This window comes from Solanum dulcamara, chromosome 4 (genome assembly GCF_947179165.1).
Source record: "Solanum dulcamara chromosome 4, daSolDulc1.2, whole genome shotgun sequence".
Classification (NCBI taxonomy): domain Eukaryota; kingdom Viridiplantae; phylum Streptophyta; class Magnoliopsida; order Solanales; family Solanaceae; genus Solanum; species Solanum dulcamara.
The window spans coordinates 15,123,314-15,141,888 of NC_077240.1; the positions used below are offsets into that span (position 1 = coordinate 15,123,314).

General features: G+C 34.2%; 3 protein-coding genes across 3 annotated transcripts; 2 read left to right on the forward strand and 1 right to left on the reverse strand.

The window, feature by feature from the left end:
* Positions 1–305: 305 nt before the first annotated feature.
* On the forward strand, positions 306–6,166 carry LOC129886533 (sphingoid long-chain bases kinase 2, mitochondrial). The gene is made up of 12 exons (XM_055961246.1): positions 306–852; positions 1,213–1,289; positions 2,568–2,621; positions 2,706–2,765; positions 3,421–3,498; positions 3,648–3,694; positions 3,784–3,824; positions 4,005–4,089; positions 4,716–4,830; positions 4,989–5,111; positions 5,218–5,318; positions 5,869–6,166. The coding sequence occupies exons 1-12, from the start codon at positions 684–686 to the stop codon at positions 5,996–5,998; spliced, it is 1,080 nt and encodes a 359-aa protein (XP_055817221.1). The 5' UTR covers positions 306–683; the 3' UTR covers positions 5,999–6,166.
* A 202-nt stretch (positions 6,167–6,368) lies between these two features.
* On the forward strand, positions 6,369–8,209 carry LOC129886534 (uncharacterized). The gene is made up of 4 exons (XM_055961247.1): positions 6,369–6,886; positions 7,075–7,229; positions 7,333–7,399; positions 7,483–8,209. Exons 1-4 carry the CDS (start codon positions 6,502–6,504, stop codon positions 7,617–7,619), a joined length of 744 nt encoding a protein of 247 aa, XP_055817222.1. The 5' UTR covers positions 6,369–6,501; the 3' UTR covers positions 7,620–8,209.
* A 129-nt stretch (positions 8,210–8,338) lies between these two features.
* LOC129886532 (uncharacterized) lies at positions 8,339–11,530 on the reverse strand. The gene is made up of 3 exons (XM_055961245.1): positions 10,491–11,530; positions 8,707–9,243; positions 8,339–8,476 (listed from the first exon to the last, which is right to left on the reverse strand). Exons 1-3 carry the CDS (start codon positions 11,394–11,396, stop codon positions 8,381–8,383), a joined length of 1,539 nt encoding a protein of 512 aa, XP_055817220.1. The 5' UTR covers positions 11,397–11,530; the 3' UTR covers positions 8,339–8,380.
* Between the last annotated feature and the right edge of the window lie 7,045 nt (positions 11,531–18,575).

The following is an 18,575-nucleotide window of genomic DNA, read 5'->3' on the forward strand; positions in this document are numbered from 1 at the left end:
CCTCCTCCAGAATATAATATTCTTTTCACCTCAAAGTACTTGTCATATTTGTTTTTCGATAGTTAAATTATATATATTTTGATAAATTTATAAACCAGTTGCAGCAATGCAAATGGACTAATTAAACTTAGCTTAAAAAATAAATTAAATTACTCTTAAAAAATAAAATATGATAATTATTTTGCAAAGAAAAAAATAATAATATAAAAAAGAAAAAAATAATGCAATACAATACAACACAATACCATATAATATCATCCAAACAGAAGGTAAGGAGCTGTTGAAATTCTTTTCTCCTTATTTTTCAATAATTGAAACATAAATAAAAAATGTCAATGATTCCAAAAGAGATCCCATTGGACAACCTTTTCGATAATTGAAACATTATTTTTCTTGTGAAATTGATCTTTCATTTGTCCCAAAATGGGAGAAAAACAAAACAAGATCTGCTAACAAAAGGACGCAACACACAGCACATTGGATTAGGATTCAAAAAGAAAAAACAGAGGTCCAATAGTAGCGTAGACAGTAGTAATTAACTGCACCCCAATTTCATTTTTCAATTCTTTGATCACCTTCTAATCACTCTCTATTGCTTTAATCCTCATCAAAATTCCCACATAGAAAGGTGTGCCTTTTTCCTGCCGTAATCAGTGTGTACATATAAATTTATTACTTCAAGAATGATTATATATCAAGGTCTAGTAGTAGTTGCAATGGCCAGAAATCCTTCTTTAATCAGAGCAGAAACTCCCATGGCATCAGATCTCACCTCGTCCGACTGCACTGTTCTCCGCGGCGGCGGCGCTTCCCTTCGCCGCCGTGACCTCATCTTCGTCGTTAATCCCCGAGGTTTTGTTTCGTTCCAAGATTCTTTTTTTTTTTGGTTTTGGATAAGGGAGAAATAATGAGTCTGCCCTTCTTCCCTTCTCCATTTAAATAGTTCACCAGTACAGGTTTTTAATTTGAAACGTGTGTCCTACCTACCACACAATTCGCATTGAACCCCAAATCCTTTTCTTCATAAATGCGTCTTTATTTTATTTATTGGAATGAAATAAGCTGAGGATTCTTATAATTTGGAATTTAAGGTGTTGATTGACATGTTTAATGAGCTTGAATAGAACTGGATTTGTATAAAGGAATTATGCAGCAAGCTTTGGGAATTGAGGTGTTGTTGATTGGTCTTTTTTCTTGGTTTTATTGGAGCAGGAGCAAATGGAACAACGGGTCAGCAATGGAAGAAGCTACTTCCTTACCTCAGGTCTCGCCTGGGTAATGACTGTAATGTGAGTTTTCCCAACTTATGTTTTTCTTTACTTTTCCATATTAAAGTTTCTAACTTTTGGTAGAAATTTTCTAGTGCTTATCTTATTGGTTTTATGTATGTATTGCTTTTTCCTTATGAATTTGATGTTTTGTCCACTGTGTTAAATCAGATTTTTCTGAAGTTACAACTTTGTAGGCATAGGTTTTCCTTATTGTCTACCCCTTTTTGAAGGTGATGGTGGAATTTCATTGTTATGACACTGAGAGATGCCTTCCATTTAATAGACGAATTGAGAATGTTCATATGAAGTCAACTTCAGTATGCAGTTACAGTAGTGATCAATACTCACAACACCTACAAAAAATCTCACATACCAGGGTTATTAGACTTCTCATGAACTAGATTGTATGTGTTGAGTTAAATTTTGATTCTAGTACTTCTAGAAATTTATGGATTTGATCAATGTATTTTTTACCTGAATATCAAGGCTTTAAAAATGAATATAATGGTGGAAGCACATATTGGTAACATCTCACATTTGCATGCACGAGTATCCAAAAAAATCCTCAAATTCGCAACATCTATAGGTGTCGGAATATTTTGTGCCATGATATTCTGCAACATCTTCTTTAACTACCCTCTTATACTTTGCTTGAATTAAAATTTCCTTTTGTGGTCCGGTAAGGATCAGAGTTTGCCCATAGTCATAATAAATGCTGTTGATTTCTTCTTTTTTGATAAGTGTAGATGTAGCCTGAAGTTATATTCCTGATAGTCTGTCGTAAGAGCTATTTTGACACTTCTCCATTATAGAGGACCATATTTTCAACAAAATGGATGTTTTTTAATGTGTGGGATTTTCTAGTCAAGTTTCATAAATAATGCTACCTATCTTTTCTCTTAAGTTGTTAAGATCAGAAAGGGAAATTAGCTAGAGGGTGCAAGCTGTTGCCTTCCACCCTAAAATATATTATGGCATTATCCTTTTGGCTATGTCCCAAAATGGTGTCTGCTTTCAGTATCAGCATAAGACTGCATGTTTTCCCCGTAAATAATAAAAACCCAAACGTTTATCAGGCTTTACTTATTCTTCCATGCTAATTAAATATGGTAGGAGTATCATATAAGTTGATTTCTGTAAAAAATTCAACTGGTAGGATAATATATCCCTCTTACATGGAATACATCTACGTGCTGTACCTTAAATGGTAAAAAATGTCTTAATGCCCATGTAGATGTTACTGTAGTTCTTTGTCAATGATTGTTTAGGTGAAAAAGTTCTCTCTATTTTGACCAGATATGCGAATCTTTAACTTCAGGTCCTTCTCATGCCATTGACATAACAAGAGAGGTAAACACCTAAACATCTCTGATTTAAGCTAGTATCAGGTGGAATGCAGACACTTTTATCTCAATCAGTCAATTGTACTGTCAGGCTATACGTGAAGGAGCCGATGCTGTAATAGCAGTCGGTGGTGATGGAACTCTTCATGAGGTTCGTCCTGTTTCCTTCTTGAAATCTAAACTCTCTTCTTTCTGTTTTCAAACATCTGCACAAGCACATGTGTAAAGCACAGAAAGGAAACAGAAGGGAGTTAGTGGGGGCTTGTGTTTGGTGTATAAGTTAAATTTCTATATTTCTTTTTCCTTATTTGCCTCTGAGCCTCTGTAGGGCTTCGGTTTTCAGTTGTCTTTTGTACTAAGGTGCATCCGTTCTTATGACACACAGATAGTATCCTGGCACTGATAAAAGGAAAAATTAATAACTCACTTTTCTTCTAGTAGCCCAGAGCTGCTACCAAGTTAAAATATGCTAAGCTAACAAATAAAGAGCAAGTGAAATAGTGGTCATGTCCTTCTCAAAAAAGAAATAGTGCTCATGTAAGTATTTCTGTCTAAAGGTAGACTCATCCACCATTGTGGTTGGTTGGTAGTATATCATCATTTTGGCGTAATCATAAAATTCCGTTAGTACTTTTCCCTTGAAATTGTACTAAATGCTGGCTTTTCTTTGCTGCAACTTCTATGGCAGCCTGCAGATATTATAGCTCAAATAGGATTCATATTTTCTTTTCTGTTGCCGCTTGGCTCATAATGTCCATACTCACTATTAAGTTTTGGCTCAATTGATTAAAACTCATGTTTTTCAGGTTGTTAATGGCTTCTTCTGCGGTGGAAAACCTGTTTGTAATCATGATATGAACTCCAGCCATTCTACTGCTCTTGGCGTGAGTCATCATTGGCCGATTGGCATTGTTTAATCAAATTGAACATTATCCTGAGATATTGTGAAGTTCATTTTGTGTGCTTATTGCATTACAAACTGCTTGGTATCAATTGCCCCGTGAATATACCTAATGATGTCCTTTCTTTACAGATAATCCCCTTAGGTACTGGATCTGACTTTGCCAGGACGCTTGGCTGGTAACTGCAACTTCTGCTGTTTTTGTAGCTTAATTTTTGCCATTCCTTGCATGGTATCAGTATTTATAGATGGTATTGCTTTTCATCAGGAAAAATGATCCTCATGACGCCATAGAACGCATTGCTAAAGGTACTTGACACAAGGACTCCATCTCTTTGTTGGCAGAAAGTCTGATTCGAGACCCTTTTTGACAAAAAAAAAAATAGCAATAAAGGAGATATCCTACTCTATAATAATGGCTTTAGTATTTCTATCCGTCATCTTTCTCCTTCCTTTTGCTGAAGAAATTCTGATTTAGGTGTTTTGTAGGGCTGAAATCGAAAATTGATGTTGGATGCATTGCTGGAGAAGTTGGAGAGTCCCATTATTTCATCAATGTTGCTGATCTTCATCTGTAAGGACAGTTTCTGGAAATTCCTAAGTTACGGTTATGTTTGACATTTGGTGATGGGAATCTGCTATCATGTTCCATTCCCACTCCTCTATAATTGGGATTAGTTGTTCCTGTATTACTGCTGATTTCATTGCTCCTGAACTCCGATAAAATTGTGATTCTTGTTAAGGTGCGAGTGAGTGTTAATTCTAGGAAGATTAGACAGGCTGGTCGTGTCCTTACATCATCTAAAATCTACTCTATTCTATTTCCCTTGTATTTACCCCTTCAAGGCATTGAGTCTTCACCAAAATTAGGCATTGAATGAAGAGACTAGACAGGCTAGTCGTGTCCTCTCCTTTCTCTCCATCTACTCCATTCCGTTCCTTTGTATTTTACCCTTCAACGCATTGAGTCTTCACCAGAATTAGGAATTGAATGAAAACGGAGAACTGATTCTAGCATATAGCAAATTATGGGAAATGCATCTGATTCTAGCAATTCTTAATGATTCTAGCAAAGAAAGCTTCATCGCGTTGATTCATTCTTAGTGAGTAGTCTTATTCTTGTGTGCTGATTCAGTTCTAGCTTCTGATCTTTAAACGCATATACTGACTGAACCTCGTAATTCACTTAATGTTTTGCAGAAGTGCAAAAGCAGGTTACTATGCATCAAGGTACAAGAAATTTGGAAACTTGTGTTATGTTATTGGTGCTTTGCAAGCTTTCTTTCGGCACCATAACCAAGATCTAAGGATCAAGGTCAGTTTGGTTTACCTACTGGGGTTGGGTGTGTCTCAACTATTCTAAGGATAATAAGGGGGACGATTCATTTTGCTGTGCATGGTCAGCATAGATTAGTCAGTCTTTATTCTTTGTTTGTTTTTACTTATCAGTAGAGAAACATGATGATGATCTAGGTTGATGAGGGTGAGTGGGAAGTATGTTCCCAAGTAACTGCTCTTTGCATTGGGAATGCAAAATATTTTGGTGGCGGAATGAAGATTACACCAAATGCCAACCCCTCAAGCGGGGATTATGAGGTTTCATGATTTCTCTTTCCCTGTTCTTGGTCATTATTTTCAACATCACTGTTTTCCAAGAACTGCTTAGATATGACTCACTATGTCTAATTACTTTTATGTGCAGGTGGTCATTCTGCAGGACTTCAAGTGGTATGATTTCATTCTCAAACTACATAAGCTGTACAACGGGACACACTTATCAGTGAAAAATGTATCTTCAAGAAGGTATACCACCGCTGCTTCAGAAAGAAAAAATCATTTCTCATCTCTTGTTCAAATTTATATTGTGAATTCCAAGTTGCCCATTGTTGAAACTACTTTAGTGCAACGGTGCATGTTGCATCTCCAAAAGAAGTCAGTTTGGACATACCTATTGATTTTTGTTTCAGCTATTCAGAAAGTAATGCATTTAGGATCTTTGTTTTCTGAATAATACCTCTAGTGTTTGGGGTTTCCCAGGTCAATATACTACAATATCGATAAGAACACCGAAGATCCACTTTAAGGGGTCTCTGTGTATTTGTACTTGTATCACAACTCTCATCTGTGACTGGGCTGCTCTTTGTTCTTTTCATCTATGTTTTCTTGTGAAGCACCTAATATAAAGGGTTCTTTGTCAAAGCATAAAAGCCAAGGAGTATATATATATTTCTTGGGAATTTTTTATTTGTGCATGATTCATTACATGTGAGACACTCGAAATGAACCATTTATAATGTACTTAGCTTAGTCTATGTTTATGAGATTCTTCAACAGTTTTTGTTTGTCGTTGCAGGGCACACTCAATTGAAATTGAAGAGATTGGCAGCAGGGGCTCCATATTTGTTCAGTCTGATGGAGAATTCTTAGGATTCCTTCCTAGGAAGTTTTCTATACTACCTGGTGTTATTGGATTGATTTGCTAATCTTAGTCTTTTTCTTTTTAGAAACAAACTTGTTAAAAAGGCGTGGTTTTGGAAACACTTTATTAGTTGGTTTCTGGACTTAATTTTGGAGGCAAGGTGGTATATTTCATTGTCCGCATTACTCTTTAAGTTTTAATTATAACAATTTCTAGCACAGTTAATTGCTGACCGTCCATATTTGTTACACGAATTTTCGTACTATTTTGTATAAAATTTAATTTTGAAAAAGAATACACGTATGAGTAAAGGTCCCTTTATATGTAATTGATTTATTTTGATTATTAATTATGTGTAATTCCTTTTTTTATTTTGCACTGTAAATATAACAAATATTCCACCTATGGAAAAAGAAGCACAAAGTCTCCTTTGCATGTCCATTCATTTTTTGGCCTCCTTGTAATTTTTCCTTTTTTTGTGGCCAGTATTTATTTATGGAGAACATAGATATTTTATAAGGCAAACCGTTAAAGACAAATACTCCAATTAACGACTCTGTCTTTGCTATGGCAACTTTTATTTCTTTTGCTTCCATCAGAATTCCCAATCTCCAGTCCGGTGACCGGCGTTCCATTTTCCGGACAAATGGTAGTCAGAAAATAGTTAAGTTGTCCCTATGCAACGTTGAAAACTCGACAAGTAACTCATCAAACAATACTAGTACTAGCACTAGTAGCCAAGATTCCGAGTCTGAAAATTTGCTGCTCAAAATGGCTTGGTATGGTTCTGAATTCCTCGGGATTGCTGCATCTTTTTTCCGTTCTCCGACGAGTACTGAAGCTCCTTCAGAGGGGAATTTGGAACTTGCTGCTGATGGGTCTGGACTTGTTGATCGTGCCCTTGTCGTTGATACCATTAAAGATGACTTCCAAAGATCCTACTTTGTTACAGGTACACACTTTTGAAGACAATTTTAACTAACATCTTCGGTTTCCTATCTGGTTGGGCCCGACTAAATTCAGATGTTTTAAGTATGAGTTAAACAGAGTTCTCTAGTTTGCTGTTTCTAAGATCAATGATTAAGTATTAATACTTGCAAATCCAATTAGCTTAAAGTCTTTTTCTATCTTGTGCTTCAGGAAACCTGACCCTTAATGCATATGAAGAGAAGTGTGAATTTGCGGATCCAGCAGGTTCTTTCAAAGGGCTTAGTCGGTTTAAAAGGAACTGTACTAATTTTGGTTACCTTGTTGAAACATCAAATATGAAACTCATGAAGTGGGAGGACTTTGAGGTTTGCTCACAATTGATTCGAACTTATTTCTGATCGAGATAGATTTCTTGCTTATTTTTGATGTTTACCAAGTGCGCATGTTTGTAAATATTTGTAAATACAGGACAAGGCAATTGGTCATTGGCGTTTCAGTTGCATACTGTCATTTCCATGGAAGCCCATTCTTTCAGGTTTCTGAAGGCACTGCTTCTACATCTACTGACTTTTTCGATTCTTGGCATTGCCCTTAACTCTACATTATATTTAATTGCAGCAACTGGTTATACAGAATACTATTTCAATGAGAAATCTGGAAAAGTATGCAGGCATATAGAGCATTGGAATGTCCCAAAGATGGCTCTTCTGAAGCAAATAATAAGGCCTAGTAGGGGGAAAAAAGCCAGTGGATGAAGTAATATCGCTAATGATCCCTGTGAACTACAAACCTCTTATTGCTCAAAAGCAACATGAACAAGAATATAGACCTTATCAATACACTGGATTTAAAGGGGAAGAAGGTTTTTTTTTATGTGAATGGTGTCGAAAAAGAATGAAGGATGAGAAGAAAAGACACTAGCGCATTAAGGTCAATACTCTTATTCAAAGTGTAGCAACTGAGAAGTCTCCCTTCGTAATCGTGTGTGGGGTGTTTCTCTAAAGAAGATATTACAGTTGGTTACACATGTTGAATGAACTCTTTAGGTACATATTGAATACAGAGTGTTGGTAAGTATTATATGAAACAAATATGAATAGCTTTCTGTTGTGTATTTATGATATTTAGGCCTGTTCGACAGATTCATACATGAGATTGTACTGGTTTCATGAGGAAAATAGAGAGAAGTAGATGTGTTCTCTCTTATACTCCGAATCTCGTCATTCTTTTTATTTTCCAAGACGTAGTACAGTGATGTTTTCACTCACTATAAGTTTATATGAAGTAAGATCTTGCATTCTTTCATGTATTTCCCTCTTTCAATGTATATCAAGATTAAAGCTCACCTGATGCATTTTTAGTTTGTTGTTGTACATGGCAATATGTATAATCTGACTCCTTTCCATATCAGACCAAAAAAAAGACTCAATGAGGGGGTGGGGGGACTACAACTAATGACATGAATAGCACTAGGAAGAGAGTGAAAAAAAATCCTCTTTAGTTTGTGTCACTACAATTAGATGGTTTCACCATCTCTGCATTCACCTACATCTACTAAAAGAGTGTCATTCTTGCTTGTTGGCAAAATTCTGCAACAATTTCTTCTTGGAGACTGCTTGAAAACATCCACAAAAACAAATGTATCAGCACATACCATAGTAACGATATAGTAACAATCTATCTGGCTCAGGCTCTCCAGAAATATTGTCGATATGTGTGTCAAATCCTGCAAAAGTCCTGCACACGCTTCAAAAGTAATGCACTTTTGCAGGATCCTACACGTGTGCAACAATATTTTTGGAGAGTCCAACAATAATTAATCAACAAGATCACAGTAATTACCTTGTCCCATAAATTTGGATCAGGCTTCTTGTACACTTCCACGTGTCGTATCCTGGATGGATCAGCCGTATGCCACTTGCACCTCCGTCCAGGTGCCCCATCGTATGTGTATACACTTGTCGTTGTGTGATTAGTCGTGTATGCATCAGACAACAAGTAGAAAAATGGCCTTTTGCAACCATTTCCATGATAAGGCCTTGTATTGAATGTGAAGGAATTCTCATCACCAGTTTCATACCAATCATTGAAAGTTGTAATGGGCTTTTCTATTTCACGGGCCGGTAAGATGCCTCTATTTATCTGGACCGAATAGCCCCATGAGACAGAAATGGTCCATTTCCTGGGCCCATCATAACATATGGATTGTTGCATGAGCCCAGCTGCGTCCAAATTAATGGGCTTGTTGAGCCGTTTCAATGCTTTAACTCGGCTTACGTTGGGGAAGATGGGCTGGATTTTATCAAGATGATGAAGAGAAATCAATGGGGCAACTGGATGGGCTGAGAGGAGGCCCATTACATTACCATATAGATCAAACTGTTTCAGATAAACACCATTATATCGTTAAATTGTCAAATAAAAAGCTTAACTACATTATAAACAGTAAATAATATTGTTAGTAAATTTCATTTAGACACTCATGTGCAAAAGAACACATTAATTTTTAGGCAAACAAAACTATAAATTTATTAAGCTTGACTACTATTTTAAAGTACCGAAGCTCAATGACATTGATCACACCTCTGCAAATCAAATCAAATCAAAGTCATATTGATACCTAGAGATCAAACAAGGAAATATAAGATTTTATAATTTAATTCTCCCCCTAATCATGTCTCTACTAATTGGTTAATTGATGCTGACCTTTTTGTTTTTTATATTTCTCTTGTGACTAATATCTTTGTTTTTTAGTGGTTACTCTATATTTTGGCTTATATAAGCTGGTTGATGAGAAAGTTATATAAATATGGCATAAAATAAGTTGATGGAAAAATGTTTAGTTGAGCTACCATTTTTCCAAATATAGCATTTAATTTGTATTGTGATTTATTAAAACTAAGTACAATAATTTGAGATATGAGTAGAGACATATCCTTCAAAAGTAGATAAATTGTAGGTCACCCACCTAAATAGCTGGAAGTGGTTTAATATTTGAGGATTGGTTATCATAAGGGCCCTAGCCCCCTCCTTCAAGGGGTCACCCACCTAAATTGCTGGATTATTTTTTTTGTTCTAAGTTTTTTTTTTTGTGTCCTTTATCCAATTATTAAATAATTAGAGGTAATTTCTGTTAAAAGGATTAATTAATAACCTAATAAAAATAATAATTAACCTACTATAGTAGGTAAAAACCATATTAATAAAGTAAAAAATCTTTACATCAATGCCACATTAGTGTTGTATGACTTAAATCCTTAAATTTATTTGTTATTTTAGGAATTCAATATCTTGTCCATTTTATTAGGGCCCTATATTATAGTAGTATCTATGATTCTATTGACTAAGTTAAACAAAAGGTCATGGTACTATTACCTAAGAAGCATGACGACACATATACCAAAAATCTCATTATGGAAAAAAAATTATAAAAAATTGGGCCAACAACAACAACAAATTTAGTATAGTCCCACAAAATGTAATTTAAAAAAGGCAGAATATATATCGATCTTACTCCTATAGTGGAGATAGGCGATTTAAAGAATAAAAGAGTTATGGCAAAATACTCTAAAAATTTATGACAAAACATTCTGAACAATAATGCTAACAAAAATTAAAGAACAAACCTGGTGAAATCCAACTTCTTTAGTGAGAGGAACTCCAAGTTCAGCCATACAAGCTTCCATTCTATCATCTGAACCATACAAATATGGATATCTTTGTATACATTTATCTTGTATTTTCTCAATTGCCTTTGCCAATGGATAACTTATAGCAAAACCTCCACCTCCATAAGCCATATTATAAGAAAACTCATGATTTTGCCAATGTGTTTCCGATACACTCCCTATGTAATAAAATTGGTTATGATCATATTTCCTCAAAACCCTAACCAAATTTTCGGGCACAAAAAATGTATCATCATCCCCCATCACGAACCACCTCACATTTTTTGAATCCGTCCTTATTGTTTCCGATAGGATTCGAGATATACGAATCCCCGACCGATTGCCTTTTTTGTTCGTATACTTGAATCGTGACGTGTCACTTGAAATCATGATTTGTGGAAGAGAAGAAGTAGTACTTATAACATTAGCATAATTACTTGTACTACTCATATTGCTTTGATTTTTCGACATTATAGGCTTATCTAACCATACAAATCCTCGCATTTTATTTGGATTCCACCATACTTTAACGTACTCTTTTCGATATTTCCACGTGGCACGTGACGATCCAATGCCAAAAACAATATGGTGAAGCTGAGTTTTTTCTGGAGGTTTTATATTAGGGTTTTTTTGGATTGTATTTGACTGATTTTGTTGGTTAAATCTAATAAAAGTATTTAAAGGTCTATGTGTGGACTTGAATGAAGGGTTTAAACAAATTAGGGAGTATAAAACATATAATAGACAAAAGAAGAAGATGAACGTAATCATAATTCTTAGAAGAATTCTTCTAAAATTGTTCCTCACATTATTGGTTTCTGCCAAAATAAAAGTGACCACATGATCTTGTTGTCTGTTTTTCATTTTGGACCTTTAATTTTGTGATGTTACAAAATCAAAGACCCAAAAAAAAAATTGTTCGTGGGAATGAAAGAGAAAAGTGACAATTTCTAGTTGGAGAAATTAGAAAAGAGGATGGAGGTGAATTTTGGAGAAAATAGGAGTATATATTTGATGGTGTTTTAGTTTGATTGAGTCTAAAACACCTTTTTTCTCAACACTTATAGAAGCTTGATACAAGTAAACTACTTTTTTTTGTTTAATGATATGGATTCTAGTTGTGTGGATAAAAACAAAATTTGTTTTCTTATTATCAAGAAAATAAATTAATAATCTTGCAAAATAAGGTAAACTAATTGATATAGAAGGATTAAAAAAATATAATGGTATTATTAAACCTTATATCCCTAAAACTTCTTGTTTAATATAAAAGATTTTATCACTAACTTAATATTAATAAGTAGACATTAAAAATAGATTCTCATGAAAATCTGCTATCAGTGTCTATCACTATTCTTCGAATGTGCATTAGGTAAATTCATTTTTATACACTAACTCATAAATTACATAGAAAATGTAAATCGCACTAAATAAGTCTGCTTCAATACTGAAAAAGGATCAAGTGGAAGATATTTCTCCTACCATCCCTTGCTGGGTTTATTTGGAATTTTAATTTTTTCACTTTTTTATTTTGTATAGTATCTTTTTTCCTATAAATGGTAAGTATGAATTCAACAAGTTTAAATGGGTAATCAATACTTGAAAACATTTTAGGAATACAATTAATAAATATCCACTTATCCTGCATAGCTCTTTACTTAATTCCGATTTCCAGCTATATATTAGCCTACTTCAAAAAATTTCTTTTCGCAAAACATAATCATTTTATAATGGGAGTCGTTATTAGGACTTTTAATTTTGTTCACTGAAAACAAATAAAATTTAGATTAGAATTACTGAGGTCAACATGTTATAAATGAATAAATCAGAAATACAGTCATAATTTGAAGTTCATAAATTCTAAACTTCATATCATATTCATAATTATCAAATTTACAAGATTTTCTAATATGAATACATGATAAAAACTAAAGTAGTTGACTTTATTCAAACTCCTTCAAAAGGAAGGTTTTCTTTGCACCAATCTTGCCCCATTTGGTCAAATTTATTTTTTGTAACAAATCAAAATTTTTAATTTTTTCCTCAATATCTGCTATGGATCTCTAGTGAACGGTAAAGGGCGGGGCCAGGCGGGTTGAATTCAATTTGCAGAAAGCCTGCACTAACTAACAACGTGAAATTGAATTCTAATTTATAAAAATTAACTTAAAAATAAAATCACACGACTTAATTGGTTAACTATGTAAAATATTTAAAATTTATCGATATATCATTTTGATTTTGGTTCTAGAAAATATAATTTAACTACTGATAACTATTAACTAATTCTAAATTGGTTGAAAATATAAAATTAAAAAAACGTAAAAAGATTGAGTTTTCTCAAGATAGTTCAGAAATCCTCCTCTTTCATTCAAATATGATAAGAAAATTACAATAAAAACTCTAACATAGTCTTTATAAAAAAAACTTCAAAAAGCAAAAAAAAAATATGTGAAAGTGCATTTTATGTATTAGAATCCGTCTTGCATTAAAATTTTAAAATATCTGTTAGAACCTGTCCCACATCTATCCCTTCTCATTATATAAAAATAATAATAATTTAGAGGTTCTTTTTTTATTCTTACATATTACTTGTTTTGTTTTAAGTGTATTATTCTTTAAATATGTATTTTCTTAACTTCCCATAGTAATATTATTATTTAAAAGTAAGGATAAACTCTTCTCTTCTGGTTAATAAGGCTCTTCTAGTTAACAAGGTGTTAGCCATTTATTTGTTATATATTACTTTGGATGTTGTGAAAATTTAATTTATTAATTTGAATATTTATATTATTTAATTCAAAATTCTAAAATATTCATGATAAAAAGTAAACTGTTTTCTTTTTTTACTTTTTATATAAATTTATACCTTTTTTTACAATATTTAATATTATTTTAAATGAAATTAAAACGGATAAAATTCAAACTAACAATTCTTTTTTTTTATGCTTCAAAATTTGGGAGCATAAAATAAACTTTTTACTAGACTCATCCTTGAACCACCTTGTGTATATTCAATATAACATCACTTTACTAAAACAACTAGAATTTTGTTTGGGACAAACAACAGTGTTATAACTAGGTTTGATTCTATTTTATGTAATCACCTATTTATTGTGATAGCTGTTAAGTGGAGTGTCCACATATAAGTGGAATGCCCACCACATATTATATTAAAGTGGGGCCCACTAAAAGTGGGCATCCCACTAAATTAACTCCTATATATACATTGCCATGAATTGGCAATAGACGATTGTAAAGAAAAAAAAATACTCTGCTTTGCTTCTTCTTCAGTTCTCCTATTTACTCTCTCTTTCATTATTAAATTGTTAATTTAGTCTCATTTTACAACACGTTATCAGCACGAGGCTCCGACTAATTTTTCAAGGTAACAAAAAGTGGTAAGAAGTTTATTTAAATTTATTTTCATAAAATGGCAAATATTTCAAAAATTGAATTTGTTGCTTTGGATATCTCTGGAAAAGATTACTCTTCATGGGCACTAGATGCCGAAATTCATCTTGAATCGATGGGTCTGGCAGACACCATCAAAGATGATAACACGGCATCTAGTCAAGACCGTGCAAAAGCTATGATTTTCCTCCGCCACCATCTTGACGAGGGTCTTAAATTACAATATCTTACATTAAAAGATCCCTTGAAATTGTGGAAAAATTTAAAAGAAAGGTATGACCACCTGAAGTTGGTCATGCTTCCACAAGCACGTTATGACTGGTTAAATCTGAGACTGATGGACTTTAAAAATATAACTGAATATAATTCTGCTTTATTTAGAATTATAGCTCAGTTAACTTTATGCGGAGATGAAATCACGGAACAAGATAAACTTGAAAAAACGTACTCCACATTTCCACCCGCGAATATGCTCCTGCAGCAGCAATATCGCGAAAAAGGCTTTAAAAAATATTCTGAATTACTTTCTCACCTTCTTATTGCTGAAAGACATAATGAACTATTAATGAAAAATCATGATAGTCGGCCAGTTGGTTCTTTGCCACTCCCTGAAGTGAATCAGGCAAATTCTAACCAACGAGAAAGAGGCCATGGCCCCAGTCGTGGTCGTGGTCGTAATCAAAGAAGAAATTTTAATCATGATGCTCGGCTGGCACCGAGAAATAACCAGCAATATAAAAGGCAGGGTAAAAAGCCAGAAGCTTTACCGAAGAATAATTTAGAAACAATATGTCATAGATGTGGAGGTGTGGGGCACTGGTCGCGGATTTGCCGGTCATCAAAACGCTTGGTTCAGCTATATCAGGCATCGTTAAAGAGGGCAGAAAATAATCCAGAGACAAATTTTATCTCTGAGGACAATATTGAGCCCATGCATCTGGATGTAGCTGATTTCTTTAATTTTCCAGAAGTAAATATGAATGTTGATAAGCCAGATAATATTTAAAAAATTATCTTTGTTGTTGTATTTATTAAATATTATGTTTGTATTTTTCTAGATCCATGTAATAAAATAAAATTTTGTATAATAAATTATGTATTAATTATAATATTTACTTTATTTCTTTGTGAAGAAAATATGGAAATGCGTCAAATCTTGTTTGGATCAATGATAAATCACGAGGATATTTGTGTAATTGATAGTGGAACAACCCATGCTATATTTAAAGACGAGAAATATTTTTCCAATTTACTTAGAAGAAAAGCTAATGTTACTATAATTTCTGGTAATTCAAAAATGATAGAAGGCTCCGGAAGAGCTACTATAATTCTGCCTAAGGGAACAAAAATTGTTATAGAAGATGCACTATTTTCTTCTAAATCCTCACGAAACTTGTTAAGTTTTAAAGATATCCGCAGAAATGGATATCATGTTGAGACACTAAATGAAATGAATATTGAATATCTTGGTATAACCAAGAGTGTCTCAGGCCAGAAATATATTTTGGAAAAATTACCAACTCTGTCATCTGGCCTATATTATGCAAAAATTAGTGCAATTGAAGCAAATATGATCGTAAACCAGAAGTTTACTGATCCAAATATATTTGTGCTATGGCATGATCGAATAGGTCATCCTGGATCAATAATGATGAGACGAATTCTTGAAAATTCAACTGGACATCCGTTAAAGAACCAGAAGATTCTTACAAATGATGAATTTTCATGTGCTGCTTGTTATCAAGGCAAATTAATTGCCAGACCATCGACCCTGAAGGTTGGCATCGAATCTCCTGGCTTTTTAGAGCGTATACATGGAGATATATGTGGACCTATTCATCCACCTAGTGGATTGTTTAGATATTTTATGGTCCTAATAGATGCATCATCTAGATGGTCTCATGTGTGCTTATTATCATCTCGCAACCTGGCGTTTGCGAAATTGTTAGCACAAATAATAAGATTGAGAGCGCAATTCCCAGATTATTCAATTAAGGCCATTCGCCTTGATAATGCTGGAGAATTTACATCCCAAGCATTTAATGATTATTGTTTATCAATTGGGATAAAAATTGAACATCCTGTTGCTCATGTTCATACTCAAAATGGCCTTGCAGAGTCATTTATTAAGTGCCTACAATTAATAGCAAGACCTCTACTAATGAAAACAAAATTGCCAATTACTGTTTGGGGTCATGCTATCTTACATGCAGCAGCACTTGTACGTCTCAGACCGACTCATTATAATAAATACTCCCCGTCACAATTAGTATTTGGTCATGAACCAAATATAGCCCATTTAAGAATTTTTGGTTGTGCGGTATACGTGCCTGTAGCACCACCACAACGTACAAAAATGGGCCCTCAACGAAGGTTGGGCATATATGTTGGGTTTGACTCACCCTCCATAATTCGATACCTTGAACCGTTGACTGGAGATTTATTCACTGCTCGATTTGCAGATTGTCGGTTTGATGAAACAATTTTCCCGCCATTAGGGGGAGAGAAAAAGGAACCCGAAAAAGAAAAAGAAATTGCGTGGAAAGTTTCATCACTATCACATTTTGATCCACGCACCCGCACATGTGAGCAGGAGGTCCAGAAGATCATCCACTTACAGAAAATAGCAAATCAAATGCCAGATGCATTTACTGATTTGAAACGGATAACTAAGTCACATATCCCTGCAGTGAATGTACCTATCCGAATTGATGTCCCAAAAGGATCATCTACAAGTATCATAGCTTCTGAATCTCAAACACGCCAGAAGCGTGGTAGACCGTTGGGCTCAAAGGATAAAAATCCTAGAAAAAGAAGCGTAAGAAATAATAAAGATGATACTACACAGGAACTTCCTGAAGAAGGTCAAGGTTTGAGTAATCCTGATATTCCTGAAGAAATCAGTGAACCCGATACTCAAGTGAATGAAGAACTTTCAATAAGTTCTACCGGTGATGAGATAAATTTAGATCGATCAAAAATTACGGTGGATAATGTTTTTGCGTATAATATTGCAATTAACCTCATGCAAGATAGTGAAAGTCTTGAACCTAAATCCGTCGAAGATTGTCGACGTAGATGTGATTGGCCAGAATGGCAAAAGGCAATTCAATCAGAATTAGACTCACTTGCTAAACGTGAGGTTTTTGGACCTGTAGTCCAAACCCCTGAAGGTGTAAAACCAGTTGGTTATAAATGGGTTTTTGTTAGAAAACGAAATGAGAGAAATGAAATTGTAAGATATAAGGCACGCCTTGTTGCACAAGGATTCTCTCAAAGACCCGGAGTCAACTATGAAGAAACATATTCACCAGTTATGGATGGGATAACATTTCGATATCTCATCAGTTTAGCTGTACATAAAAATCTTGAAATACACCTAATGGATGTGGTTACAGCTTACCTTTATGGTTCACTTGATAATGAAATTTACATGAAAATCCCAGAAGGATTAAAATTGCCTGAAGCATGTAAAAAGTCTCGGGAAGTATACTCAATAAAACTCGAAAGATCATTATATGGTCTGAAACAATCAGGGCGTATGTGGTATAATCGCCTAAGTGAGTACTTAATAAATGAAGGTTATATTAATGATGTTATTTGTCCATGTGTTTTTATTAAGAAAACGGAATCAGAGTTTGTTATACTCGCCGTTTATGTTGATGACATAAATCTCATTGGAACCCCTGAAGAGGTCCAAAAGGCAATTGAATATCTAAAGAAAGAATTTGAAATGAAAGACCTTGGAAAGACAAAACTTTGTCTAGGTCTACAAATTGAACATTTAGCAGACGGAGTTTTTGTCCATCAATCTGCCTACACTGAGAAAATCTTAAAAAGATTTTACATGGACAAAGCACATCCATTAAGTACTCCAATGGTTGTTCGATCACTTGAAGTAGAAAAAGATCAATTTCGACCTCCACAAGAGGATGAAGAAATTCTTGGTCCTGAAGTACCATATCTCAGTGCTATTGGTGCACTTATGTATCTTGCTAACGCAACTAGGCCTGATATAATATTTTCTGTTAATTTGCTAGCAAGGTATAGTTCTTCCCCAACGCGAAGGCATTGGAACGGTATCAAACACATTTTGCGATACCTGAAGGGTACGATTGATATGAGTTTGTTTTATACTAACAAAGGTTGCGCAGACCTTATTGGTTATGCAGATGAAGGTTATTTATCGGACCCACATAAAGCCCGATCTCAAACAGGCTATCTATTTACACACGGAGGAACTGCTATATCATGGCGATCTACAAAACAGTCCATTGTTGCTACTTCTTCAAATCATGCTGAAATAATAGCAATTCATGAAGCAAGTAGAGAATGTGTGTGGTTGAGATCGATGATACAGTTCATCAAAGAAAGATGTGGTCTAGAAAATAATGTTAAAATACCCACAATTATATTCGAAGACAATGCCGCGTGTATAGCTCAATTGAAAGGTGGCTTCATAAAATGAGACAGAACGAAACACATTTCACCAAAATTATTCTTCACACATGATCTTCAGAAGAATGGTGAAATTGATGTACAACAAGTTCGTTGAAGTGATAATCTTGCAGATTTATTCACAAAGGCATTACCAACATCAACTTTTGAGAAGCTAAGGCATAAGGTTGG